This window comes from Podarcis pityusensis (assembly GCF_964106645.2).
Source record: "Podarcis pityusensis genome assembly, chromosome: 6".
NCBI lineage: Eukaryota > Metazoa > Chordata > Lepidosauria > Squamata > Lacertidae > Podarcis > Podarcis pityusensis.
Window position 1 is genome coordinate 44135094 of NC_138030.1, and position 27896 is coordinate 44162989.

Below are 27896 nucleotides of genomic sequence, written 5' to 3' on the forward strand. Positions count from 1 at the left end.
GCCAAATAGTGCTGTACGTAGGTAGCTGAGCCAGTATTCTCTGAACTCCCCCTTGAACAGAAAATTATTTGTTTGCACTCACCATATTCTACAGCTTTCACAAGATTTATTAATCCTGTTTTATTCCTGTTTTGCTCACTTGCAGTGAACATTGTAAAGCTCTGCTATGCAAACTCCCTTGCTCAACAGCAACAGAGAGGAGAGACAACAGAACATACAGTAATGAATTCCTGTCCAGGCTGATTAAACCATCTGTGTCCTGTTGCATGACTACTTGCACGGTTCCCTGTGCTAGGGGAGTTCAGAGCAACTGGTGCTGTCTTTGATAGACAGGATGTGGGTGGCATCAGTTATTTCATGCCTGAGGAGTAACATGAAGGTGAGGCTTGGATTAGGTGCAAAGGAAGTGTAGTTTACAGAGGAGCTTCAGCAGAGAGGGAGCAATAAGCAGAAGAGAGTAAGATGAAAGAGGGTCACAGACAAAAACATTAACCTGAAATGTGAGAATTCCTTGCATGAGGAGTGATAGGAAAGCCATGTTGGGGCATTAAGATGAGAGGAGGCATAATCATAGCAAGAGAGGCAAAACTACCATCTTAGTGGGGGTGCTCCAAATTGTCTCGCATATGAGAAAGCAAAGGGAAGCCAACAAGCAGAAGTCCAAACCAGAAATGACCAGCTGGTGACCTGTGGGCCAAATCCAAGTCCTATCTAAGCCTGATAGATATCTGTCAAAACCGTGGATAGTTTTTACAACATCAGCCAAGTACTTGACCAAAAGCATCAATAAGAGGAAGCATCAGCAGAATGACCATAGCCTGGCTATAAGAAGAGCATTAGAAGGAGCTGAATATCACCCCATGGATGTAGTGTGTGAGTGTGTGACAGTGAAAGGGTGTGTGGGAAGAATGAGAGGCTCAATGGAAACATTAGAAATCCCATTTTCACCATGGCCAGTCAGAGACATCAGCAGATGCACAGAAGGAAATGTCAGCGAGATGTTCAAACATGGGACTTGACAGAAAGTGAAAAGAGGGATGGAAAGAATAAATAAATACAGGAGTCACGTAAAGGTGGCAGTTCAAACTGAAAGTACAAGCATGGGACTTCCAGGGTGGCGCCATCGGCAATGGCGGACTCCCTCTGAACTGGAGGGACCAGCTCCGCATGAAACGGGTCTTTTCCGCTGCGGCGAAGCGGGGACCCTTCTGGAAATCACAGGCGGATGAAGCCTGTGACTGTGGGACTCGGCGGGCACCCTCAGCGCCCCCCCAACCCGCAAAGGAACCCACAAACGGGCTCCGAAGCGAAGAGGGGGAAGTGGTGCGGTGCTGTGAGTCAATCGCTTTTTCTGCGGAGCGAAGCCGCATAGCTGTTGCCGGAGAGCGCTGCCTTTTTCCTGGGACAATTAGGCATCTAAAATAACCAACCGTGAGTACTGGAACATTGAATATTTGGACTTTAAATAAGAACTGGCGAAATAGAAAGGAATTTGGACTTAAAAATTCACCTTAATTTGGTACTGAAACGGAAAGGTTTAAACAGGAAGTCAGCCTTCCGTTTCCCTGTAGCCAGAACAAAGCAAAGACAAAGCAAACTAGAGCCTTAAAAATCACTTTCAAAGGATTGACTTTCACCATTTAAAATCGCTGAACCCCCCTTCGGTAGCAGGAGAAGAAGGGGGATCTCTTTTCTGAGCTGTTTAAACCTGCAGAAGTGAATCTAAAGCAAAGTAATTTTCCACCGTCCTGATCCTGGAGCGGGGTGTCAGAATTGACGTTTGAAGCTCATTGACCAGAAACAAATGTTTTTGACAGATAGTTAAAAGAAGAGAAACATAGTGACTCCATTGCCTCCTTTCGCATTTTAAAAGAACAAATATGGACAAAATATCTTTAAAAAGAGACTTTGTTGCCATTGTTTTTAAGAGAAAGAACAACCAGAAGTTTTTCCCCCTAGAGGGGAATTGTGAAATTGTAACTAATCCTTGGGAACTTGCAGCTGTCACTGATTACAACCGTGCGAAAGGGTTTGTGACCTTGCAGGACAATGTCTGCAGAAGCACTGTTGGGTGCTTTCTGCAAAATAAATGCCCTATTGGATCAGTTAAGCCAGAAGACGGATTTGATGACTAATGCGGCCAGAACCTTTGAACAGGTAGTGGGAAACTATATGGAGCCCACCCAGGAACTAAAACAGGAGTGTGCCATGACAGAACAGTTGAGAGAAGAGGATTTTGCTGAATCTTGGGCGCCAGAGACGGAAGGAGTTGCGGCCCAGCAGGAATATAAATTTTTGGATTCGACAAATGAACTTGGAAAAGACCAGATTTGGAAAGAAAAATTTGGTTTGGTTTGGAAATGGGGGGTTGGATAGACCCCCCCTATACAGGGAGATTTGGACTTTTCGAGTCTGGAAAGGGGCTGTCAGATGTTTGGAGCAGTGGGGGCTCTTAACTTTGAAGGGAATCTGGAACATGTTTTTAAATACTACATCGAGTCTAGTCTGGACTATGGAAAAGGGACTTTTTTGTTGAAAAGGGTCAAAAACATCACCAAGCTGGAGTTCCCACGAATAAAAGGAAAATATGAAGAAGAGCAGCGGAAGGGACATGGAAGAGACTTGAGGGCCTCGGATATAAGATTGCCAGGTTAATGTGCTAGATTAATAGGATAAAAAGGACTGACAAAACCCGGGACCAGGAGGAAGGAACGCTGGACGAAGATTGGATTGTTTACTTTTTTATTTTTATCATTAGGACTGTTTTATAAAATTGATGAATGTTAGGAAAATGTTGAAATGAAATTATTTGGCTCTTATAAAAATGTCTAAAGAGTTAGGTAAGAATGTTATGGCTAGGAGAAGTTGGTAAAAAATAAGATTTAAGTTCTAAACTTTAAGGTTTTTTCATATATATATATATATATATATATATATATATATGAAGATGAAAATAGATTAAGGTAATGTGATGACAGAATATTATGAATTAGGGAAAGGATTTGAAAGAGGGGAGGGATTTGCTGAAATAATAATTTGAACTGGAATACAGAGAAGGAAGGCGCGAGGAGGTCCGGGAAATAAGTAAATGAAAAATATGTGATGACTGAATTGTTTTTTAACTATTTTTATTTATTTATTTTTGTATCTTTTTTCTTTTGTATTTTTCTTATTTTTTTCTATTTTGTAACTTCTTGAAAATCTTAATAAATATCTTTTTTAAAAAAATGAAAGTACAAGCATGAACACAGAGGAAGAGTATTGCAAGAGAGAAGAGGCTCAGAACTGAGCCTGCAGGACATCTGCAGGGAGGAGTGATCAAGAAGGGGTGAACGTCTAAACAGAGGGAGAAAAGGAGAACAAAAACAAAAAACCATAATCAGAGACAAGAGATAAAGAGTGTTGTGGAAAGGAAAAGAGATACCGAGACAACTAGCTTGGGGTGGGGAATCAGCATAAAAGAATGAATTTGTCATATTGTGACAAATTTGCCTACTGAGGGGAAAGCTCACTGTAAAAGCCACCTATTGCTGCTTTAAAAATGTGTTGGATGCATTAGCCTGCTTCCCCAACCTACCTGTGTAGCTGATAGAAGGTGCTGAATTATCTGGTCCTTCATTTGGGTCTGAGGTTCCACCTACTGCCGTCAGTGCCTCTTCCTCTTCCTCCTCCTCTTCCCTGACCTCAGGTACTTCCTCCTTTGGCTGTTGCATAACTGATCACCACCCTTCAGTGCCCAGACTGCAGTCCCTGTCATAGCTCTGGCATCATCCACGTCTGTCTGGAAAAGGGCCCCTATCAGGCTGTTCCTGCTAGCCTTCAAGGAAGAGAAGGAAAATGTTAAAGAGCATTGACAGGGAAACATTGTGCTATGGAGTCTTAGAAGGCCAATGGACCACTGTGTATATAGGGATTGGTAATCTGTGCTAAGACCACAAGCTCGGCACTCAATGCAAACTAGGCAAATGTATTCCAATGGTAATGTGCCGATTTTCACAGGCTTGGGATGTGATGGCAAAGACAGCTGTCCTCAAACTCAAGGACAGAGGAGCACGGGCAACTCAAGGTTGTATAAGGAAAGGAATAGGAAGCTACGAAAAATACAAGTGCCTTCCCATTGGTCATGGGACAATCACTTTAATCTCTGAACTGTCAACAAGCACAGAACTCTGCAAAAAATTTCCCCTCCGCATAAATACAAGGTGCTCACAATCTCCAGAGTGTGTTGAGCATTTTACAGAATGTTTCCATATCCTGGTCACCTTCCCTCTTAAGACCAATTTACATTGTATCTGCTGTGTACATATTCCATTTCCTGGCCTTCCTTAGGAATGGATCGCATGGGGAAACAAGATACAATTCAGGAAAGAACAACTATGGCCAGCAACTTTTCCCATAATCACAGTGGCACTATTTCCAGTTACTACAATCATGGGAACTGCTGACAATCACATCCTTGAGTATCCACCTCATACATTATGTTTGTCCATTTGAGGGTTTGCTCAGGAATAGACTACTTGTATGTACATAAACCACACTGCGTAATCTGCCCCTCAAAGAGATGTTACTATTTCTCTATATGCTGAGGGATTTGCTATTCAATGCAGTTGCTGAGGCTGCAATTTGAAGCACAAGACCAGCAGAGGATGGGAGGGCTTAACCCTTTCCTCTTGGTCTATTTTTCTGCCGAACGTCCTCCCCCTCAAGTTCTCCCCTCCCCAAGAGTCATCTTCAGATTGCTGCCCCAACAAGCTGCATTATATGAAAAACAATAAAAGAATATCAGAACTGCTCATAACACATAGTAACATCCTACGTATTTATGTCTAATTCGCTCAGAAGTCTCTTCATTTTTTGTATTTGAGCAATATCTTCGATATAATTTCTTTGGATTTTAGCCTTAAAAACACACAGCCTTTCAATATGCTACAATGATGTAGCCATCATCATGCTCTGCCCTTCACTAGCAGGTCCCAGGACAGGTTACAACAATTTAGATTTTTAAATTAAAACAGAGTACAATCACAGGAACAGAGTGGGCCCTGAAAACACCTATCTCAGGTGTTACAGGCTAGGGTAAAGAGGTACGTGTTCAGCATTAGCTGAAAGCTGTCAAAGAAGCCGGACGCACCTCTGTGGGGAGGAAATTCCACAACTTAGGGAATGCTGCAGAGAATCCATTGAAATTCATTCTATGCACAAAGAGTCTTGCGGCACCTTAAATACCAATTTTTTTATTTATTGTGGCATAAGCTTTCATGGACTAGCGCCAACTTCATCGGATGCATACACAATTTGGTGTGAAAGAAAATAAATGTAAGGCTGAACAGTAAAGAAATGCAAAAATTCAGTACAAGACCTTAAAATGTATGCAAACTGACCCTTCACAACATCAGTAATTGGTGATAACACAATAATATTAGCACCTGTAATCAATACCTGTAGTGTGAAAGGCAATAATTGTTCTCCAAATGAATGGAGAAGTTGCAATTCAGCAGTTACCTGAGGATTGCGTACATGACAACTGTTTACTCAAAGCTGCCTTTAGGATCCCATCTGCAGTATCATATCACTTTAAACCACAGATTTAAATCCCACAGATTTATTTCTGCTGTGTAAGGGCTTTTAGAACAGCCCCACCTGCATACTTGTCTTTGGCAAAATACTCATGCCGATATGGATACAGTACCAGAATGGAATAGCTAACTTTGCTGGGAAGCTTTGCTGAGAGTTTTACCATGGGCACACAGCTCTACTTCTGATACCTGTTTTTAATATTTATTTGTTTGTTTCTTTATTTAATTTTTAACAAGTCAGGGAACAAGCACCCTCCTGGCTTGAAATAAAAATGATTTAAGCTCTCTCCTAAAAGTTAATAGAAACTGGGACAAACATATTCCATAGAGAAGTGACTTCCAAAGGTATGGGGCTACAGCTGAGAAGGTCCTGTCCCTGGTACCCATCAACCTAAAATCTGTCCTGGATGGGCAACAGAGATGGGCCTCTACAGCTGAATGCCTGAGCATGCTCACATAAGTGCAAATATTAAGTCCTTCTGCTCTGAAGAATGGAGTGCAAAGGTAGGAAACTATTGCAGGGGGTAGGATAAGGCTTCTGGTTTTAATCATATTTTGGTTGTTAAAAGGCTAGATGAGCACTCTTTTACTAAAGTAATGGGGAGCACTCAAACTCTTAAAAAAACATGCTTAACACAACAACAGATAAAACTTCTGAAGAGATCATAGAACAACATAGTCATCACAGGTCAGGACTGATAGAGCTCATGTCACAGGCACTGTAACCTGCAGGACTAACAGTCATGACAGACAGGGTAGCTAGGAGCTGACACTCCATTTTCTCAGTGATTAAATGCTGCAGTCATTTGCTCAAAAAGTACAACATCCCTGCCAAAGAAGCACCTGAGGAAAGGCACATGGATCGCAAGAAGCAAATGAGCAAAAACTTGTTTGTCTCACACAAAAATGATAATTTGGAAAGGGGGCTTTAATATTCAAACAATTTAATATTTACTTAAATTTATCTAGGTTAAGAGCACTATCCCTGCCAGTTAGGCTATGGATGTATGCACTTAAGAGTGGAATCTTCACTTGCATTTATAAGACAGGAGGTTATATGAGTTTAGGGAAGCAGATACTGGTATATACAGACACAGTTTCATTTTGCTTCTGAAGCAGTTTGAAATTAAGGTGCTTGCAATATACTTAAATTGAACACCTATATATTTGTACAGACGAAGTAGGTCAAAAAAGAAATCCGTGGAAGGACAGGCATCAAAAGGTCTCTAGAACTGACACTGTTTACTGGGTCCCCAATACACTTCATTTATTTACAGGAGTTAATAAATCCAGCACAAAATTGCAACTAGACACTTCATGACTAAAACACAGACAGTATCAGACAAAAGGCACAGGCTAGCTATCAAATTTCAATCATATACTGAGCTGTCAAGAAGTAGCTAGCATGACTGATTACGGTACTTGCTGGAGTCATCACCTCTCCAGCTCAGGTGGGATCACACCACTTTCGATGATGTTTTGAGACACCCATGCACTGAGACACCCAGCTTAGGTTTATTTTTATTCAACATGTTATAACCAATCCTTCTTTTTGCTGCCAAAATCACTTGAGTGCTTTCTTACTGTAAGCAGATGTTGAGCCTGATCCAGGCACAAGGAGCAATAACAAGAAGATCTGCTGTGCATTCCTGTCTTGCGACAGAATGACAATCAAGCCTCACCCTCACCCTACCTAATTGAGGAAATGGGAGTCAATTGTAATTTAATAATAATAATAATAATAATAATCAACATATACACCACGAAATAAAACTGAAGGGTAAACAAAACAAAGCAAAGTAAAACAAAACTGAAGCACAGCATACAAATACCACGCAGAAGACTTCACTGCTATTTGTAAGCCCACCTGCCTTATACTGTAATCTCAGTGCAAGATTCCAATATATTGATCAGACTTCGTGGCACAGGTGTTAGGTATTTCATGGCCAGGTATGCACCTTTTAAATTCAAAACATTGATATATAACTTTTGTGCACTTAACCCTGTGGCAGAAGCTGGTATCAGATACAACAGAATGGTACCAAGCTTACAAAATATGCTATAATGCTGGGGAAAATATTCAGCCATTAGCAATCAGTCCCTTGTATCTGGGCAGTGGCACACTGATGAGAACAAAATCTCAATTCCCTATTATAGAAATGTGCCTTCTTTCTAGCCTGACCTTCCTAGGGTTGGATCTAGATACATCAAAGAAGAGTTTCAGGGAAACGTGTTGTAAATTTTGTATAAGAAATCGTGTTGGCAAAAATGGGACTCCACAGCGCCATCTGGTGTCACAGTGTTATAATGCATATACAACACATATAAAACAAAAACGTCCAGTAGCACCTGAGAGACCAACTAAGTTTGTTCTGGTATAAGCTTTCATGTGCATGCACACTTCTTCAGATACATGCACACGAAAGCTTATACCCAGAACATAGTTGGTCTCTCAGGTGCTACTGGACAATTTTTTTATTTATTTCAACTGTGCCAGAGCAACACAGCTACCTACCTGAACATATAAAATGCTTTTTCTTTACCAATCTAGCTGAGACCTAAGTTTTAGCAGCCAGCCAACTGATCATATTATCCTTCTGTCTGCTATGTTAAATGATTTCTCTCTAAGAACATTCACACCAGTGTTCTGCCTTCTAAAGAGGTGAAAAAGAAACATCTACTGGCTGGTTGCTGATGCAAAATGATTTGGTGGCACTGAGCCCAGACCTTAGTAGAAAGGTTGTATCACTAAATAACACCTCCTCTAGTAGATATTATCTGATTTTCTTCCTAGAGATCTACCAGTTGAAAAACTAAGGCTAAAGTAAGATGTTGAAATTGAATTTCTCAGAGTGGACAACTGAAACATGCCATTTTATCAAGAGAAGGAAAAAGTATTTACATATACTTAATGCTCTCTACAGAATCCTAGCTCATTACCAACTAACAAGCTATCCATTTCATAAGTAAATAACATTTCATACCCAGGTCAATGCAGCCAAACTATCATTGCAAACTTTGCAGACAGAAATGTAAGATGGGCTAGTTTCCCATCTCTTCCTGTTTCTATGATTAACCATACCCAGAATGTCTAACCCAGGAAGCAAAGGGGGAGGGGGTAAAAACACTGTGAGTTGAATCTCTAAGGCCCTGCCCAAGGACACCAAACATACTGACCCTTTTAGCAAACTTAAGACATAACCCTGAAGAGGAGTCTCGCCATGAGAAATCACTCTCATTCTTTTGTATCTTTTTTTTTTTTACAAATGCATCACCATCATGATGGAAAATAGCTGTAAGAATGGCTTTCCACTGAATTCATCCTAAGTCAAAAAGTGTGCCAACTCATGCAAATAATCAGCAGCTCCGTTCGTTGTGAGCATTGCATCAATTCTGATGCCTGGCCAAGCAGGAATACTTAATATCCAAGCCCCTTTCTTTCTTAGAGCAATTAAGTTAAAAGTGTGTGTGGGGGGTGTAATTAAGAAAACATATTTTTATAGTTAAAGAAATAAGGGGTTGGGGGGGGCGAGATTGTGCAGCATAACATTGATTTCTATGAGTAAAGTTTTCTACTTATCCACTCCCCCTTCCCCTGTGCTCCAGAATTGCGGGCAGATGTTTGTGTGAATCTAAAGCCGAGGTTTGCTGTATGAGGATTCAGAGTGCAAGAGAGAAACAAAAATGAAGTATGCAATAGATGGAGAGGCAGCCTTTTGGATGCTAATCCTTTGGCCTGCCTTAGGGATGCTGTTTCCATGCAGCCATTTCAGTGTTTCCTGGAGATACGCATCTGAGCCAAAGAGAGGTTTTGAAATCTGTGTTCAAGGCTAATAATAATAGTAATGCTACTTCTACCAATAAATGTACAGAACACTCTCGTTTCGTTCACACAGACTCCTTAAAGCAGCTGGAGAAAACTGAACGTCTCTTTGGTGGAGGAGAGTTCAGTTCTATCAGCTGGGTTGCATCCTGCTACTTTTATACATTAAGAACTCACAGCACTAAGTAGCACTCAATTAATGGGAAAGTTCTACATTAGAATATGAGAGATCAAGGAAGTTGTAGGAAAGCAATCATATGGCTATATAAAAAGCTACAGATGTAAGTGCTGAAAAATAAAACTGACACCCAAATCCTCCCAACTCTGTTTCTAAAAGTGACTGTGTGAGACACAGTGAACAATCTTAAAAGCATTTCAGATCCTTGAGGAAAAGTGTGGATGCGTTTGTATGTGTCATACAAGCACAAACACTTGCTTCTGCCTGTATTTACAAAAATAAATGCAGGATCACTTCTTTTCTTGCTCAGAGCTTTAGTTCTATGCATTTATCTATGTTAGGGATCAAAGAAGGTGCCTCCCAAGGTTCTGCTCAAACAACATTTGTTTTCATTTACAGTGAAATCATGTGAAAGAAGTGAGAAAAATAATACAGCATGCTTTTAAACAAGTGAAGAGAGCTCCCCTTTAGTGCCTTATAAAAGGAAACTGAGACCCCATTCACATGCAGTGTTATCCTTGGCCCTCTTCCCCACACTTGCACTGTAGGAAATGGCACACACAGAGGAAAAACTATTCACTGTAGTTTGAAAGTAATGAAGTGAATCCGGTTTTTAATACCTGCATAAAAAATGAATGCAAGACGTTCAGGAAAAGCATCTAGTGCAGGGTTGAGATTAAGCTAGGCAAGGCAAGGCATATACTAAAGCACATACAGTCACTCAATGGGCTTGGGTATTTTATTTTAGAAGGTTATGCCGCTGTTCACTTTCTTTACAATATACCGGGACTCGAATATAATGTGCTGTCTCTGCTGCATACAAATCTGTTCATTTCAGTAAGCCCAAAACAACACTGCTAGCTATTTAAGTAGAACAAATATGGTCCACCCACTTAGAGGCATTAATTTTCCCTATGAAAAACAGTGCATGTCAAACCTCCAGGAGCATTTGGTGCAACTTTAAGGCTCATGATCATGGCTACCTTCAGGATCCTGGTTCCAGATATCTCTGAAGATCAGTTGCTGGGAATCACAAGCAGAAGAGTGCTAATTCACTCATCTCATGCTTGTCAGCTTCTAGGTTAGAGGTATTATGGTTTCAATCTGGAATCCTTTTCTGAAAATAAAATTTTCAGAATGTTGGGGACCGTTATCTCATCTGCACTGCAGGGAAAATCTGCAACACTGCTCAAGTCTCTGGTAAAAGTTCACACTTTGTCCTAAGCTGGCATCAGTTATAAAGCACACAATCCTAACACTTAACAATATTTCTCATTGAAATCAATGAAAGTTACCTTTAAACAAGATGCTTCAAATCAGGCTGCAAGTGTTCCGCATGGTTACTGCGCCTATAACGCTTTATCCAGATCTCTGAAAATCCCATATTCATACAACTGTGTTTTTGTTGCAACACCCTGCATTCCGAAGATGGCAGGGGGATTTGTTTCCTGTGGAATTAGCACTCGCTTAAAAGCCTCACCCATTTCAGCAGATGAAAGCAAGACCAGCCGTCATCCTAAGTAAAGCTAACACAGCAACTCGGAAAGCAGCTGTTAGCAGTAGTAAGTAATCAAAACAGAGTGAAGGAAGCAGAGAGCAGCACAAACACAAAGGAACATTGTGCCCATAAGGCGATTCAGGGGTTGGCTCCAAGGACACAAGATGAAAGGGTGTGTTTTTTTAATTGACTATATAAAATGAGTGGGGAAGGGAAGCTTTCTGCTACTGTCAGCTAGCAGCATTAGGATAACAATTGTGAAAATGCTCCAGGGAGGCTCACTCAAGTTCCCAACAGACTGTGCCCACATCACCAACATCATGACCAGGACAAGATCTCATTTAAGAGAATTAGCGTTGAGAACATTCTCCTCCTTCATTCTGTCTGAGATTTTTTTTTCTTTCTGTCTGAGATTTTATCTGCTCTCTCTCTCACACACACCCCCGTGTCTTGGGCAGATAGGAAACTGAAGCCACAATCAGCATTTCTACTGTCAAGAGAAAGGTGGTGGGAGTCATCTGCTCATGCCACTAGTAAAATCAAAATAAAGCGCAGGTGCACAAATTCATGCTAAATAACTGTGTGGTCTCTCTTCAATAACTTTACCAGCCTAGCTAAGCAACTTTTGCATACGTTCAATTGCTGGATTTTGACTCACTACCTCCTTGAAGTTCTACAGAAAAAGAGAATATGTGTAAATATTTATGGCTCTTACTGTCTCTTTCTAGTATTCTCCTCCTAGTTACTGAAGAGAATATGCTATGCACATTCCATATGTCAGCTGAATATTTGATTTATTGCATTTCCATGCTGCTTTTCATTCAAATGAATCTTAAAGTGGCTTACAAACAATAAATAACAATCACATAATAAAAATCACAAATGCAGCATCAATCATATAAAATAATTAACAAATCATCTCTAAAACAATTACAATCTATAAAACACTATTAACAGAGCAGCAACTAAAGAATTAAGCTAAACATCACAATTACAGCAAAAAGCATATTATATGATTAACAATCAATACAGCATTTATAATCTATAAAACAATATTAACAACATCAACAAAACAGCAACTAAAAAAACAAGCTAAGCACTACTAGGTTCATGCAGACACTCTGCATGCCTCCATGATTCATGATCCTTCATTCTATTTAGTTCATTAAAATACACATAAAATACCCATAATGCCCGTTGTTAAGCTGGCTCAGCCAGATGCTGTGCTGGCTGGGGTCCTCAGGTTGTGGACCATGATGGAGATGGTGGGACTCTTGGGCCTACCGCCAGTGGAAACGTTGATATTGACTCTGGGTAGCCTGCCCACATTGCTCTCAGTAATCAGGGGGTTCACTCCTACTTGAGGAAGCCTGAGACAAGCCTATCCCTTGGGGCAGCGAATCACGACTGCACTCAGTGCAGAGGCCAACCAGGAAGTCCAGAAGTGCCTCCACGCTCAGGATGCTCATGCTGTAGCCCATCCACCAGCAGCTGCTCCAGCTTCTTCAGCTGCACCTTGGCCAACAAGTGCTAAACTTGGTTCATGTACGCAACCAGCCCTGGGTGTTGGCAGCCGCCTTTCTTGCCATCGCATTCAATCTTTGGTCTGAAGGTTCTGCTGCTATTTTATTTTATATATTAAAAAAAACTTCATTATGTAGAGCCTTCCCACTGCTCTTTGGCTATTGCTAATCTTGGACAGTACTTCCAAGTACTTCCTGATTGCAACAGGTTACAGTACTTCTGTGTCGTCGTCGTCGTCTTCTCAGCTTCCTTGGGCTATACTAGCTTCTGCTCAGGTCTCTATTCTCATTTCCTCCAGCTCCTGTTCCACTTCCTTGTAAATTGTAAGTTGGACTGAACAGTCAGCATTTGGCTCACCTTGAATTTCATGCCTAGATTACCTTTCATTGGAAAAGTCACTTGCCTTGTTGCTGTGATCTTGCTTTCATTAACCATATTTCTAAAACCAAGAGGTAGTACAGAAATATTTATATAAATAATATGCACAATCCCTAGTCTGGAACACAATGAGACTTTCCCTTGAGAGAAACCCTGATTCCAATTCCTTCCATATTGACACCGGGCTGGCTTTGCTAAATACTGAAAGCTGAATTTTGAGGAGTGCGGCCACCTTATTTTTTATTTTTTATTATTGTATACCATCCTATACCCAGAGGTCTTGCTCCTATGACTTTAGCAGCAACACACAAACATATTTAAAGAGCTGATTAAGTTCATGCCAGGAAAAGTCACACCTGCTTAACTGTTCACATCCAACTGTTTCTAAAAGCACTGGAGCAAGGCCAGTAAAAAGGTTACTGTGTCTTTCCTGCGGTCAGCCATCTCCTTCTTCCTCTGAGTGGAACTTTCCTCCAAGTTGAAAAAAATAAGTGTAGACTTGGCTTCAGCAAGGCAGTGTTTAAGTATGGCCTGCCTATGGTGGTGCCATTTTGCATACTTCACAGTATTACACAGCTCAAGTTATTGTGACACATGTACCTTTTCTGTCTATGAGTATAAACCTCATGAGAAGAAAATTTAGCAAAGGGGGGCGGCGGTGAGAGGACAATAATCTCTGCAATGTTTACAAGTGCAGTGGGGGATAAGAGACTGGTGACCCTGTGAGGCTGATCATGTTCTCAAACCAAATCCCCACAACTGATTTTCTAGTCAGCAATCTAATCACTCCCTCCACTGGCAAACTCAGATTCTGAGTTTTTGTGCAAAGTCACATGTTTTATTTACTACATCTATGCGTGCCCAGGCAAGATGTATCTTATGGGAAATAACACAGAAGTTAGATAGCTAAAATGTAGCATGGAATGTTTCTTCTAGTGTGCCACTTTTAATCACCATTTGCACAGGAGTATTTTAGAATCTGCCCAGTTTACAGTTTCAGGATTTGCTGGCCACCTCTGCAGAAATTCATTTCTCACATGAAATGCTTAACATGCTTTTCGTGATCCTTCTGCTTCACACAGGAGCCTTTTAGCACTGTCTCCTACTGCTCTTTACCGGGGCAGTCCCTATACAGTGGTACCTCAGGTTAAGTACTTAATTCGTTCCGGAGGTCCGTTCTTAACCTGAAACTGTTCTTAACCTGAAGCACCACTTTAGCTAATGGGGCCTCCTGCTGCCACTGCGCCGCAGGAGCACGATTTCTGTTCTCATCCTGAAGCAAAGTTCTTAACCTGAAGCACTATTTCTGGGTTAGCAGAGTCTGTAACCTGAAGCGTATGTAACCTGAAGCGTATGTAACCCAAGGTACCACTGTATTCTGGTACCTTACCTGCCCCATTTTTGCTTTCGGATAAGATGATGGAAGAAGAGCTGTGGCTCAGTGGTACGGATCTACTTTGCACGCAGAAGATCCCAGACCCAGATTGGCTTCAGTAATGTTGCCCCATCATTGCCCCACTGAAGTGAATAGAACCCAGTGGTAAGCACCAGTCAGTCTAGGGGACAGTGACATGTGTCAGGTTGCTACAATAGTAGTCTAAAATACATGTAACCCCCCTGTAGACTTCAATGCCAAAAGTTCTGAACTGAACTTGCTTTTTTAAAAAATATGTTTTTTAAAGTGCTTATGATCTGTTTTCGGATTTCCTGATGGACTAGCAGCTGTTGACAATGCCCTCTACTCAAGTGGCACAGTGCTTTGTGAAATAACTTACTATTAAATTATTCAGCTCTTCAAGCATCTGGCATGACCGTATGCCTGCATTTTTCTCACCCTATAAAATTAGCACACACTGCTAATTTTAAGTATGGATTGAGTCCATTTAAATCTTTAAATTTGTGGTTACAATATCTGGCATCAGTACACATTTTATTTTTATAAGGTAGTTTGCCAATTGAATATTTTTTGTCCCGGGATCTGCACTAATCCAGCTGGATCCAATTTCCTCCTTTCCCCCCAATAAATTGCATATTTTTGTTACAACACTTGATCCAACCAACAGAACACCCTTTTCACATTATACGTTGCATTTATATAGCATGTATCAAGCATTCAAAGCCTTTAATGTGCATGAGCTCAGGAGTCCTTAAAACTTCCCAGTATAGTAGGCTAGCACTATTCTCTCTTTATTGCAGAAGGAGAGACAAAGAGAAAACAGAGGGTTCCCCTATCACTCAGGTGAAAATTCAAACTGTAGACTTACTGCATTAGAATAGCCTTCTTAAGACATTCTGCTTATGTGCAAATAACAACATGCAAGTGGGGATGAGAATGTTAAGTTCTGATCGTCCTGTCCATATTTCCCTCTACAAGGGTAATATTCTTAAAAAGCTGTGGGGTGGTGTTTTTTTAATGCTGAAAAAATTGGAGTGCTAAATCATGTAGGAAGCTTCCATGAGTACAGGAGGCTTTCTGCTTCAGATAGCAGCTCATGGAGGCAAGAAGGATGGCAATGGCAGGAGCTTAACACATTTGTCACTCCCGTGTTGCTTTTACAGCAAGAGTAGAACACCTGGAGGGGGATAGTAGCATGAGGCATTACTCCTCAAACTAAATGGAGTACTACTTCCACTATGTCATTCTTACAACAACGCCTTACATCTCTTTGTCTCACTTATGCATTTTACACGATTTCCCTTTTAACCTATAAAGGGAATGTCTTTAAAAGCATCCCTTCATAAGGTATTTCTTATGACCAGCACCCATGGCAGATTGTGAGGTTAACAGTGGAAACTCAGAAGAAGCAGCCCAAAGAGGAAGCCATAAAGGAAGGTGAATTAATGGAGAAGAGACACAATACAGTAGGAAGGCCTGGTGAGCAGAACCTTGGTGCCCCAAAAGTTTGGGAATCAAATTTAGATTTTCAAAGACTACAGAGGAGCAAGCACCATTCCAGCAGGACATCTATTTCAATTTGTACTCACTGCCATTAAAGTAAGGCCATATGTTAGCAGTCCACTGCCTGCTTTGTGTACACAAACATATGAGGCAGCAGCCAATTCCCAGAACTGAATTTACGAGGAAGGGTCAACAGCTAATGAGTTTATACATTGGTTTATGCCTAGGATTTATTTTTATTTAAGTTTTTCAGAAAAATAATAATTCCCATTTTTGTTTTTCCAAGTACAGTATATTATTTTCAGGTTTGTGTATGAGAGCAGCTGCCACTGTGCTCTTTTGGTACTGTCCCAGACCTTCTCAGGTGGCAAAGCATATCTCTTTGGCAGACAACCAATCATACTGGCTGTAAAACAGGAGGCGCTGCTAAGTGCATGCTACTGCTAGAGATAGCCAGAATGTCTGGAACGTTTCCCAAGGACATTAGACCATGGAACAACATCCCAAGGAATAGGCAAGTTATGGACAGGAGAAATAAATGAATCCTACAGTGCTTGTATTATGGAATCTCAACTTAAGCTCCATGAATAAAGCTTCTCTGTACTGTACTGCAACTGGTAGAAGAAAAAATTAATAAAGCTCTACGCTCATTTCATTTCAGAGTACAAAGCCCCTAGAGAAATAAAAACAAATGATCCTGGTTATTTCCCAGGTAAAGTACTACTGCTGAATGTGTGGGATTGTGTGCACACGCAAGATAAATAGATTGCAATTGGATGCAGAGGATTTTATTTATTTAAAAATATTTCTAGACTACTTTCTATTTAAAAATACTGAATTGGTTTACAATATTAAAACATTAAAAAACATTTTTATATGCACACATATTAAAAATTCCAGGCTGTATGATCCAGTGTTAACGATCAGGAAATGCAGAACCAATAGGTGTGCTTTCAATAAATGCCAGCAGCATGGATGGCTCCCATTCAACAGTCTGAATCCAAGGATTCTGTAGTGCAGGGTGGTTAGGGTTAGGCTCTGCCCTTTTCCCCAGCTCTGTGCTTGTGTTATTCATGTATAGGTCATAGCTGTGTAGAGCAAGTGCCCCGATCAAGCATAGCCAGTGTTCGAAACTCCCATTGTTCTAGGCGCCTTTTGCAACAGGGAATTTCTTTAGCTTGAGCAGTTTCTGAGCTCTGGGTACAGTACTGAGCCTAAGATTTCAGATTAAAACTGCAGGAGGACGTTTTTCTGCCTCCCCAGTTCCAGCTACTGTCTGAAGACTGGAGAAGAGACCCTCTTAAGAATATTAGGTGGGTGGGCAGGGGAAGGACTAGACTAAGTGAAAAATGAACATACGATTTTAGCTGCAGTTCATTCATTTTCAGCTTTGTATTCTTGTTATAAAAAAGCACGCCTAGACATTCTGTTGTTGCACCCATAACCTAGGATTAAGGTGCCATTTAGCTCCTAGCTTTCATATCTCAGTTTCTAAAACTGAGCATAGCCCTTCCATTTATACAGGATCTCATGCACTGGGCTTTCCCTACTGACAACCACATACAACAGATCTTTCCTGTCTCTTCACAGCCATTCAACAGAATGTGACCGTTCTGGAGGTCAAGCATCTTGTCCTTAGCTGCTAGACCATGTCAGCTGACCATAAACAGACAAGATGGAAGCTTAAAATCACAATTGTGGTATCTGGCAACGTCCTTCCATTAAAGGAGTGTTTGCTCTAGCAAGTATTCCCATCACAGGCTTCCTCTGGCGGCCTGTATCTGGTTCTCTAAATCATAAAGTCTTTGTGTTTGCCGCCTCATCCAGCTGACCAGCAGCAACAAACTGATCACTAGCGCCACTTGAAATAATAAAATCACCACAATAGGGTGGAGAGCAATATTTAGCACTCCATTTGAACTTGGAGACCATCCAAGAAGCACCTCCCACCAAGCGTGGTCTCCAGCAGATTTAACTGTGGCTACAATCTGGGCAATCTCCCTATTGCTATGCAGAATCTCAAGTGCAGCATTTTCACCCATGTCTTTGATTTTCAACAATTCCTGCTTCAGGGAGGGGTGAGAAAGCAGGTTTTTCAGAGTAGAAAGGCCAAGGCCTAGAGAAATAGGCGAGATTTCTCGATACAAAGATGGGTAAGCCTTCATGTGCTGCACAGTCCAAACAGGTACCCGAAATTGGAAATCACAGCCTACAAGCACACTAATATTGCAAAAACAACGGTTAATATAAGGCAGCATAGGCTGGATAACCAGACCATTAATGATTACAAACTCACATGGCGTTCTTACACAAATACAGCCCTTCCCAGTATACACAACAATAGAACTTTCTTCTTGGATTACATCAAAAGAGCAGTGGGAACTATTTACAAGCTGAGGAGAGAAGCATTCGTGGTGTTCTTCTAAACTGTTGTCATCACATACAAAGCCCAAGTTTTCCCTTTTCACACAACCTTGCACATTAACTGTTTGCCAGTCACCATTCCTCATCCGTGCCCACCTATTGGAGTCCCTGGAATACATGACCAAATCCTTGTCAATCTGGAATCCCAAGGGGACCACTGGATAGATTGGGATGATCTGGGTGGCTTCTACGGTTATTAAAAATAACCGCAGCATATTCTGGGCAGAATCATAAGATGCATTTAGCAACCTCCACCAATTCTCCAAAGCTATTTCTCCTGAAGTGAGCTCTGGCCGAATTAAATTGCTCACCTCCATGGGAATGTTTCCCGCCTTGGCCTCTCGAATCATTCCCATGACTACATTCTGTGTGATTGCTTGTGCCTGTTCACATGCTAAAGCCAATGAAACATTGCTTTGGAGGGACTGGATTCCAGACACAATCAACATGCTGTCCTCTTCTAATATTGCTTCCCAGACTGGAAGCACTTTACTGATAGCTTGTGGTTGTTCTGTGAGCTGCAAGAGAGATTTGGTTAATGGAGCAGTCAGTTTCCCTATTTGTTTTGTGGAATATGAAAGTTTATTAGCCAAGACTTCTATGTTGGCTGCATCTATGAAAGAAAGACCTGCTCCTAGGGGCCCAAGCCAATCCATCAGTTCTCTTTTAACCCTTTCCCCATGATGTACTCCATCCCACATTTTAACCCACTCCATCCAACCTCTGTGGCTGACTCCGAGAAAGGGAGCACATTGAGGTGCTCTCTGTGACACATTCAAACCCTCAAAATGAATCTGCACCTCCTTTAGTGAGGTCTGGGGGTGCATGACAATTTGTTCAGGCTGATCTAATTTCAACACATGAGACCCAATGATGGGGTTGGTCAAACGGCGAAGTGGGAGGATGTCTGTGATCAGGGGATTAAATGTAAGAATTGTTTTGTTTTGAGAGCCAAATTCTACCCGGTATGAACCTTGCTCACTTATTTCCTCTGTGATGGCAACAAAACCATAGAATTTAAACCTAATAGAGGACATTTGTTGGTCACAGTGTGTCCCCCTGATCGGCACCACCCAGTCTGGTGGCCCCTGTTTAATTAAGTCCATTCCATTTAATTCCCACTCCTGAGATTCCCAATTAACGATTAGGCGGGTGATGTTCTTTCCAGAGGGCGAAATCAAGGACAGCTGGAACTGATCTCCAGGAAACCTAGTGTTCTGGGTTCCAACAACAGTTCGCAGATGCAGCGGTGCACCAGGTTTCCATAAAGCAGCAGAAATGAGGGCAACATCGCACGAACCATCCTGGATGCTGCTGCTTTCGGCTGAACGAGAATCCAGATGTGTAGGCAAAGGTCGGCAAGAAACAGGAATGCGAACACTTGAACTGGCCGTCTGCATGCTGTAACAAAAATGTCCAACTTCTCCACTGGTCTTGAGGGTGCAATTGGCTATGTCTCTCCAGTGGCAGCTGATTGAGTCTGAGACGGCATGGAACATGTAGAAGCTCTGGAACACTCCAGGGTTGGATCCATTGGCATACAATCCATGCATGCGACAAAGCAACCTTGCTTCAGCTACTCCTCCTTTCGGCAGACAGGCCCACAACTTCACAGGGATGGCAGACACATTCGGGCTGGCAGAAACAACCATCCATCCGTTCCCCAGGAACAGCAGCAAAGGCAACAACATCCTGGAAAACACCTGAGAGAAAGAGAACAGAAAAAGGATCTCCGAAACCCCAGTTGCCTGGGTATGCATCACTACTGCAACTCTAGTTCTTTGATGAGGCATCATTGACAGGTGCAGAATCCATGAAAAAGAAGGGACTGCTGGTCCAAGTTAGCAATCAGAATGGCTACTAAGTGATGGACTGGATTCAGATTGAGACCAAGAATCCTGGGGGTATATATTTCTGCTCAGAAAGCAGGTTATAACAAGGGACTAGTGGCCCACCTGGAATACATGCCAGTGGCATCAGCCAGCTAGCATATTTTACTTATTTTACTAGCTTTCTTCCAGAATAATCTTTTCCAGATTTAGTATCCAGAAATCAGGGGATTTCTAGTGACCCAAGATTAAGAGATGCTTGGCATCCCTGAAAAGAGAAGAGAGAGAAACCCTTTTATTTAGTTGTCTACACACTTGGCATTCAACATGGAAATTTTTGGCTGTAATGCTCAACAGACAGTCAAAGAATAGCAAACCAATTTCTACTTTAATTATGAAATTTAAAAACTTTCCACTCCTCCCAACACTGGAAACTTCCACTCTGCATATTCTAGGGGAGTTCAACAATTATCAGTGTTTAAATACTTGTTTTTCTTTTCTTTTTTACTGAGATGACAGGACAATCCAGAATGTATTCTGGGCATGGGGATAGAGATTTATTCTATTTATTTAACAAATTTTAAATACTGCTTGCCTGTAAGAAAACCTCTAAGTGGTTTAAAGGTAAAGGGACCCCTGACTATTGAGTTGTGGACGACTCTGGGGTTGCGGCGCTCATCTCGCTTTACTGGCCTCTAAGTGGTTTACATAAGTATAAAATAAAGCATTAAACCTCAGTATAAGAACAGTTAAAATAGGTATTTAAAAACATGTAGAAGACTATCATAATCAACACTAGCAAAAAAAGAGAAGATGCTTATGTAGCTTCTACATGTCTGAATAGGATTGCCGAAACAAAAATGTTTTAAGCAGGTGGTGAAAATTACAGCGAAGGTACCTGCCTGATGTCAAGCAGGCAGGGAGTTCCAAAGTATAGGTGCTGCTACACAGGAAGAACAATTTCTTGTAAGTATTGAACAAGTATTATGTGGCACCATTAATGCTGTCAGTTCTGCAGATCAAAGCAGTTGAGGGAGCATATATGGAGTAAAGTGATCTTGCAAGTAAAATGGCCCCAAGCTGTTAAGGGTTTATATTCTAATAGTAATTCCTTGAACTTGGCCTGGTAGCAAATGGGCAACTGGTGCAGAACTCCAAGCAAGGGTGTATATGCAGTATATGCAGACAGGGTTTCATTCCTGTCAGTAACGGTGCAGTAACTAATTGCGGCTTCTGGTTCAAGTGCATGGGAAGCCCCACAAAGACTGAACTGAAGTGCACTGCAGTAATCCCATCTTGAAGTCACCAATGCTTGAACTACTGTGGCCAAGCTATCCTGGTTCAGGACTGGCTGTTGGTGTCACCCTAGTTGCATGAAGTAAAGGGCACTTCTAGCAAATGAGGCTACCTGGGCATCCACTGGCAGAACAGGTTCCAGAAGCACCCCCAAACTGCTCCTTCAGAGAGAGCGCATCCAGGGAAATCAGTTGACTAATTGCTTGGACTAAAGAATCGCTCATCCACGGTATTTCTGTCATGCCAGGATTCAAGCTTAACATATTTTCCTTCACCCATCCTACCACTGGATCCAGGCACCAGTCCAGGGCCCGCACCACCTGCCCTGATGCAGGTGTGATGGAGAAATAGAGTGAAGTGTCATTAGGATACTGATAACTCATTGCCCACAAACTCCTAATGATCACTCCAAGCAGGTTCATGTAAATATTAAATATCACTGGGGAAAGAATAGTGTCATCCTGCTTCATGTAAGTGCAAAGGACCACAAAGCACTCTCCCTAAAAGCATTGTCCTGTAGGTAGGACAGGAACCATTGGAATACAATGCCCTCCAATTCCCATTTGACAGTGTCAGTCCAGAAGGATACCATTGTCAATGATACTGAAAGTCGCAAACAGAGCAAGAAGAGAAAGCAAAGTTGCACTCCCCTTGTCCCACTCTTTGAAAAGATTATCCACCAGGGCAACCAAGACGCAATCCCATGGCCAGGCCTGAACCCAGACTGAAACAGACCTAAATAATCCATGACATCCAATAATGCTTGCAGCTGCCCTACCAGAATTCTCTTCACCACCTTCCCCAATAAAGGTAGTTGCAACTGGTTGATATTCTAGTCCAAGGGGTTCAGGCCTGGTTTCCTCAGGAGAGGTTGCACCACAGCCTCTTTCAAGGGAGTAGACACCATCCCCTTACGGACTTCAGTGCCAACCATACTCTGGCCCCAAACAGTCAAACCCCCTCTGCTAGCTTTAATAAGCCAGGAGGGACAGGGATCAAGAGGATACATGGTCAGGCATACAGCCAGGACCTTGTCTACATCAGCAGACTGCATCAGCTGAAACTGATCTCACAACACATCATTGACTATGGCACTGGGTATTTCATCTAGAACTGCAATAACCGCAGAATTAAGGTCACTCTGAAGTCAAGTGACTTTATCCTCAAAATATATAGCCAGTTGGTCACAGTAGGTCCTCTAATGCTCCAGAGGTCCTTCCCCCTCTGTGGAAGTCAGTAACATTCAGAATGTTTGAAATAATTCCACTGGCCAGTGACTAGAGAATGCAATGCAAGCTGTGAATGAGCCTTCTTTGCAACTTGCATGCACTGCCACATGGTTGGCACAGTTACTGCACTAACCAGCGTTCAGTCAGCTTCAGAGTGAGACTTGTGTCACTTGCACTCTAGTCTTCATTCTGCTTGCTTCATAGCCCGAAGCTCTCTAGAATACCAAGGAGCTGCCCTAGCTCCACAACGCCATAGAGGATGCTCAGGAGCGAATATGTCAACCACTCATTTCATCTCACTACTCCATAGTGAAGCATCAACAGGATTGTTCAGACTGTTTAGGAATTCCTCAAGAATTCAGGAGCTCCTCAAGTTCCTTTAGTCTCGGAGAGTGGGCCATCCAAATAGGCCTACTTTACTACTAATTACTACTAATGTTGACAAGGGACTGAATTGCACCCCCACCACCACCAAAAAAAGTTTGATCTATCCCTCATATCACTTGGGCTAAAGACAACATCAAGATTGTGCCCTGCCTGATGTGTTGGACCAACAACCATTTAAAACAGTCCCATGGGGCTCTGCCACTGGGCTACAGGGCAGTTGATAGACCAGTTACATTCCCAGTTAGCCACACAACTCCAGCTATACTTTCCCCTGCCCATCACCACTGAAAGTGGGGGAACATATTCACAACTCCTTCCTACCTGCCCATCCAGACACATCCTGGCACCATAATCCAATGTCATACTATACAGCTGGGCAATTAAGGCCACAGATAAACAAAGGTCCAGTAGTGGGCACATCCCACACTTTCAGATGGAAGGTAGTAACTTCATAACAACTCTCCTTATGCTGTCTCTCACTCAGAGGGAACCCACCAAACCAAGTTTCTCCTCTTCCTGGCTTTCACAGGCCTGCTTTCCACATTCTCATTTTCAGTATCCTAGAATCATAGAATTGTAGAGTTCGAAGGAACCCTTAGTGTCATCTAGTCCAACCCCCTGCAATGCAGGGATCATAGCTGAGAAACCCTTAACATATCCTTGACCATCCAACCTCTGAGGTAGTCAATTCCATAATTGAATAGCTCTTACCACCAGAAAGTTCTTTCTCATGTTTAGACAGAATCTCCCTTCCTGTAATTTGAATCCACTGCTTTGGGTCCTACCCCCGGGAGCAGCAGAAAACAAGTTTGTTCCATCTTCCATGCAACAGCCCTTCAGATATTTGAAGATGGGTATCATATCACCTCTCAATCTTCACTTCTCCAGGCTAAACATACCCAACTCCCTCAACCATTCCTCATAAGGCTTTGGGGATACCCTGCCACAGCTGATGTGTGAATCTGCACACATCAGATTCTGCATCTACACTCCAGCTATGTCCACTCAACTAGCATTCAAGCAGTACCACTCACTGCAATCAGCACAAACACTCTCTAACCTGAAGGCAGAGATCTAACAGGACAAAAACTGCGTGGTCATCCTGTAGATTTGCTCTCCTGCTGATGAAGCAGCCGCCTATATAAAGATGCTTGCCAATCCCACCTATCCCCCCCCCCCCACATCTCCATACCTTCCCCATTAACCCCTTACACCAAGAGTGGGCAAGTGTTCTGGGTCCCACCCCACATGCTAGCTTTGACAAGTAGGGAGAGCAACCCACCTGCCACGCACATGACATTATTATGGTATCACATGATTGTTCCACCCTCCTTTCAAAATCCCTTGTGGGGCTTCCAAGCACTTGCTGCTGCTGAAGGAAGCCACAGAGAAGCCTGCATTTTAAAATGCAGCCAGTGGTCCAGGGCTGCTGCAGCCTGTTCCAACTGTCCCTCCGCAGCTCACTTCCCTTCATCATACTATAATTCACAGAGCCACCTATCTGTGCCCAATCAAACTTCAGGGTGATGGCATTCTTGCATATTTATGATATGTAAGCTATATTAAACTGTATTTATTATTTTCTCAATATAATTGCTGCTTTTTGAATAAAACCTGTAAATGGCATTACAGACATCAGGAAATTCTGATTTATTTCTGCCTTAAATGCTTGTTTCCTTACCTTCTTAGTCGCCCTTCTCCAATCTGTTATCCTCCAAAAGCTTCAGACTACAACTTCTTTCATTCTTGACTGTTGGTCATGCTGACAGGGGCTGATGGGAGTGAATTCAAATCACTAGAGGACACACCAGGCTGAGGAAAGCTGTTCAATGCTGTTAAACCCAGATTTACAGCAGAAGTCTAACCATGTCTACTCAGAAATAAGTCCAATTGAGTTCAATGAAGCTTACGCTCAGGTAAGTTGGGTTAAGACTGTAGCCTTACTTTCTTTTGCAAGTGGCCCATGCTTTGTATTCTGAACGAAAGCCTATGCTGAAGTTTCATATAAGTTAATTTTATTTTTCAAGAACTTCCAGCCAGAAGCTAGTAGGTTCCTCTCCTTCTCTGTTTTCCTAGGCACAGAGAGAAACTGCCACTCACACCAACAATTCAGCTTTGTACTGGTAGCATTGCAGTCTAGGCTGCACTCATCCAAGACAGCTGGAAAAGTGTTTAGCAACCCTTTTGCCCCCTCTACAGATGCCTTGAGATTGCTGACTGAACAGTGAGAAATCTGGAACTATTAACTTTACAGAGTTGCATTTTCTCACCTCATTTGCCAGTCATATCAACACTTTCCTGTCTGGCACCCAAATACATTTTCAGTGTGCAAAACTAAAACACCTGCGGATGAACAGATGGCCCTGCAACACTAAGACTCTCAGACACTATGCCTATGAGAGAGTAAGAGTCATATCATTGTACACCAACAAACGATGGCACCAAGGCCAACAAGGCAGTGCTAAGTCATAACAAAATCTACCGTACCATCCATTCTGCCAAGGACAAAGTCTCCTGAAGAGATCAGAACCAGAGGCTTCAGAGCAAGTTCCAAGGGCATCATGGCAGGTTCCCTTATCCCTGGAAAAGGTTCCAGTTTAACAACAACATGGGTAATAAAATAAGATGAAAACACTTATTAAAATTCCTGCCTCTTAAAATCTTAAATCTAACCACTGGAAGTCAACCCCCAAAAGGGTGATTTCCCAATGCTTCTCAAAAGTGCTGAAGCTTGATCAATCTCAAAATAACAGAACTTCCAAATTAATGTTGCAGCCACCAAGCATACCTTGCTTCCAAACAATCAAGAGGGCCTTCTTGGCTGATCTAAGATGTATCTTTATATTTTAAGATTACAGAAAATGTGAGGAGTCGTATATGTCTACTTATTTCAGAGTGAAGAAAGGAGAGAATCTCGAAAAGGTTAACTTCAGGCAGAGGTGCCTCCAACAATAATTTGTCAGACTTTAAGAATACAGTGGTACCTCAGGTTAAGAACTTAATTTGTTCCGGAGGTCTGTTCTTAACCTGAAACTGTTCTTAACCTGAAGCACCACTTTAGCTAATGGGGCCTCCTACTGCCGCTGTGCCGCCAGAGCACGATTTCTGTTCTCATCCTGAAGCAAAGTTCTTAACCCGAGGTACTATTTCTGGGTTAGCGGAGTCTGTAACCTGAAGCGTATGTAACCTGAGGTAACACTGTAGTGGCCATTTTTTCACAAGCGTGAATTTAGAACTAATCCAGAATAACAAAACAAGTGAGGATTAGAATCTAAACCACACTTTACAGAGCAGTTGCTAGAAACTCCATCAGTAAAGAGGAAAAACAAGACAATGTCATAGGAACGTATTTTTTTCACAAGGAAGTTCAAAGCTCTGTGTAGAAACTTCTCTATGAGTCATTCATGAAGAAGGAAGAAAGGCTTTCTATAGAAATCTAGAGATTTTTCCTGTGGAAATTTTAGCATGCTTACACCTAGGGGAATTTTTTTATGGTGAATACTTTAAATATATCTATATATATAAAATAAAGAAATGCATATTCAAGCCAACAATTCAAAAATTGCTCTTCTGGTAATAAGGGGTTTGGGGAGTTCCTTCATGCAACAAAGTGGGTTTGATGAAAAACCCCTCAAGTCTGGAGCATTTAATTGCAGTATTACAAAAGACAGGTCCAAACCTCCTCCAATCAGAGCGGTCTATAAATCTTGTCTCTTCAGAAGTAAGATTACTTTAGATAACACTGTGAGGATTAAAAACTGAGCAAACAACAGGAGACAATTCTGTTAATGATTTTCACAGGGATTAGTAAGGCATAATAGCTCTCCCACATTTCTCAGGGCAGTGTATTTTTTTCTCCCCTCCCCGTCCCAAAAAAGACATCAATCACTGTTACTGGTTTTTGAGTCCAAAACAAGAAATATGTTGGAATTGATGGATTGTCAAAAGGTATTAAGAAAGAGTTGCCAAGAAAAGCGACTTCACCTGTCATAAAAGCGAACACAGAATGAAGTGGCAGCAAAAATGGCAGGATCTCACTAGCCTGTACTTGTCTTCAGAAATCTCAGATTTTTCAACTATATATATATATATATATATATATATATATATGGGAAAAACATTTACACATCAAATAAAAAATGATGGTGGGAGGATGGGGCAGTAGAGGAGACAAAGAAAGGCTTTGCTCCTATTAATGTTCAACATCAGTATTTTGATCACCACTTGGGACTCTCATTTGCTCACCAACCCTGCCAAACCCCACACTGTATTGACAACTCCCATCACCCCAACACCCTTACAGCTCCTTCACCCCAACACCCCCATATACCCATCACAACCCACCCGGTTTCCAATCTCTGTCTCACAGTTTGTCCAAAACTCGTGCCTCCTCCAACATTTCACCCTAGTCTCAAGATCCGCTGTCACCGTCAATCACAGAGAAGAGGGGCATGAAGAGAAGAGAGCTTTCCCCTCTTTCAGCACGCACCACTTTCACTGGCAGAAGAAAGCGTGCATTTATAAATGGACACTTCTTTCTGGTGGCAGTGAACTAAGGGGAGAATGTTTTCAACCTGTAGCAGCAGTGGCGACGATGACAGGGAGCACCCCTTCAGCTTGTCTCCCCTCATTGTCCCCGCATGAAACCAAGCTAGGAGGCAGCGGGTGGCTGCAACAACAACAGGAGGGACATGTGAATGCCCACCTGGGCCACCCACCTACCCACTTGCTTGCTCTGCAGGCCTGTTTACTCATGCTACTGACCTGCCTGCTTTGGTCACTCACTCTGCCCGCTGTTGTTGTGTTGCAATTTATGTGGTTGCCAACTGGCAGTCACACAAATTGCAGTGTGAAA

The 27896-nt window shown here is 42.1% G+C and overlaps 1 protein-coding gene across 10 annotated transcripts in view; it reads right to left on the bottom strand.

Moving 5' to 3' along the window:
* Positions 1-27896, bottom strand: part of PPARD (peroxisome proliferator activated receptor delta) — a 52148-nt gene that overhangs the window by 12895 nt on the left and 11357 nt on the right. For 2 of the 10 annotated variants that reach the window (XR_013987656.1, XR_013987659.1), the window contains exons 2-4: positions 24723-24863; positions 14363-20003; positions 13337-14118 (exon numbers count right to left, since the gene is read on the bottom strand). The exons of 1 other annotated variant lie outside the window; for it this stretch is intronic. Coding sequence is in view for 4 of the 9 variants with exons in the window: in XM_081010059.1 (XP_080866185.1) it covers positions 3578-3713 (136 nt within the window). In the remaining 5 variants the exon portion in view is untranslated. Of the gene's footprint in view, positions 1-3577; positions 3818-13333; positions 14119-14362; positions 20004-24722; positions 24864-27896 lie in introns of those variants that run through there. 7 more of the 10 variants (XR_013987657.1, XR_013987658.1, XM_081010057.1 and 4 more) reach the window with 5 other exon arrangements.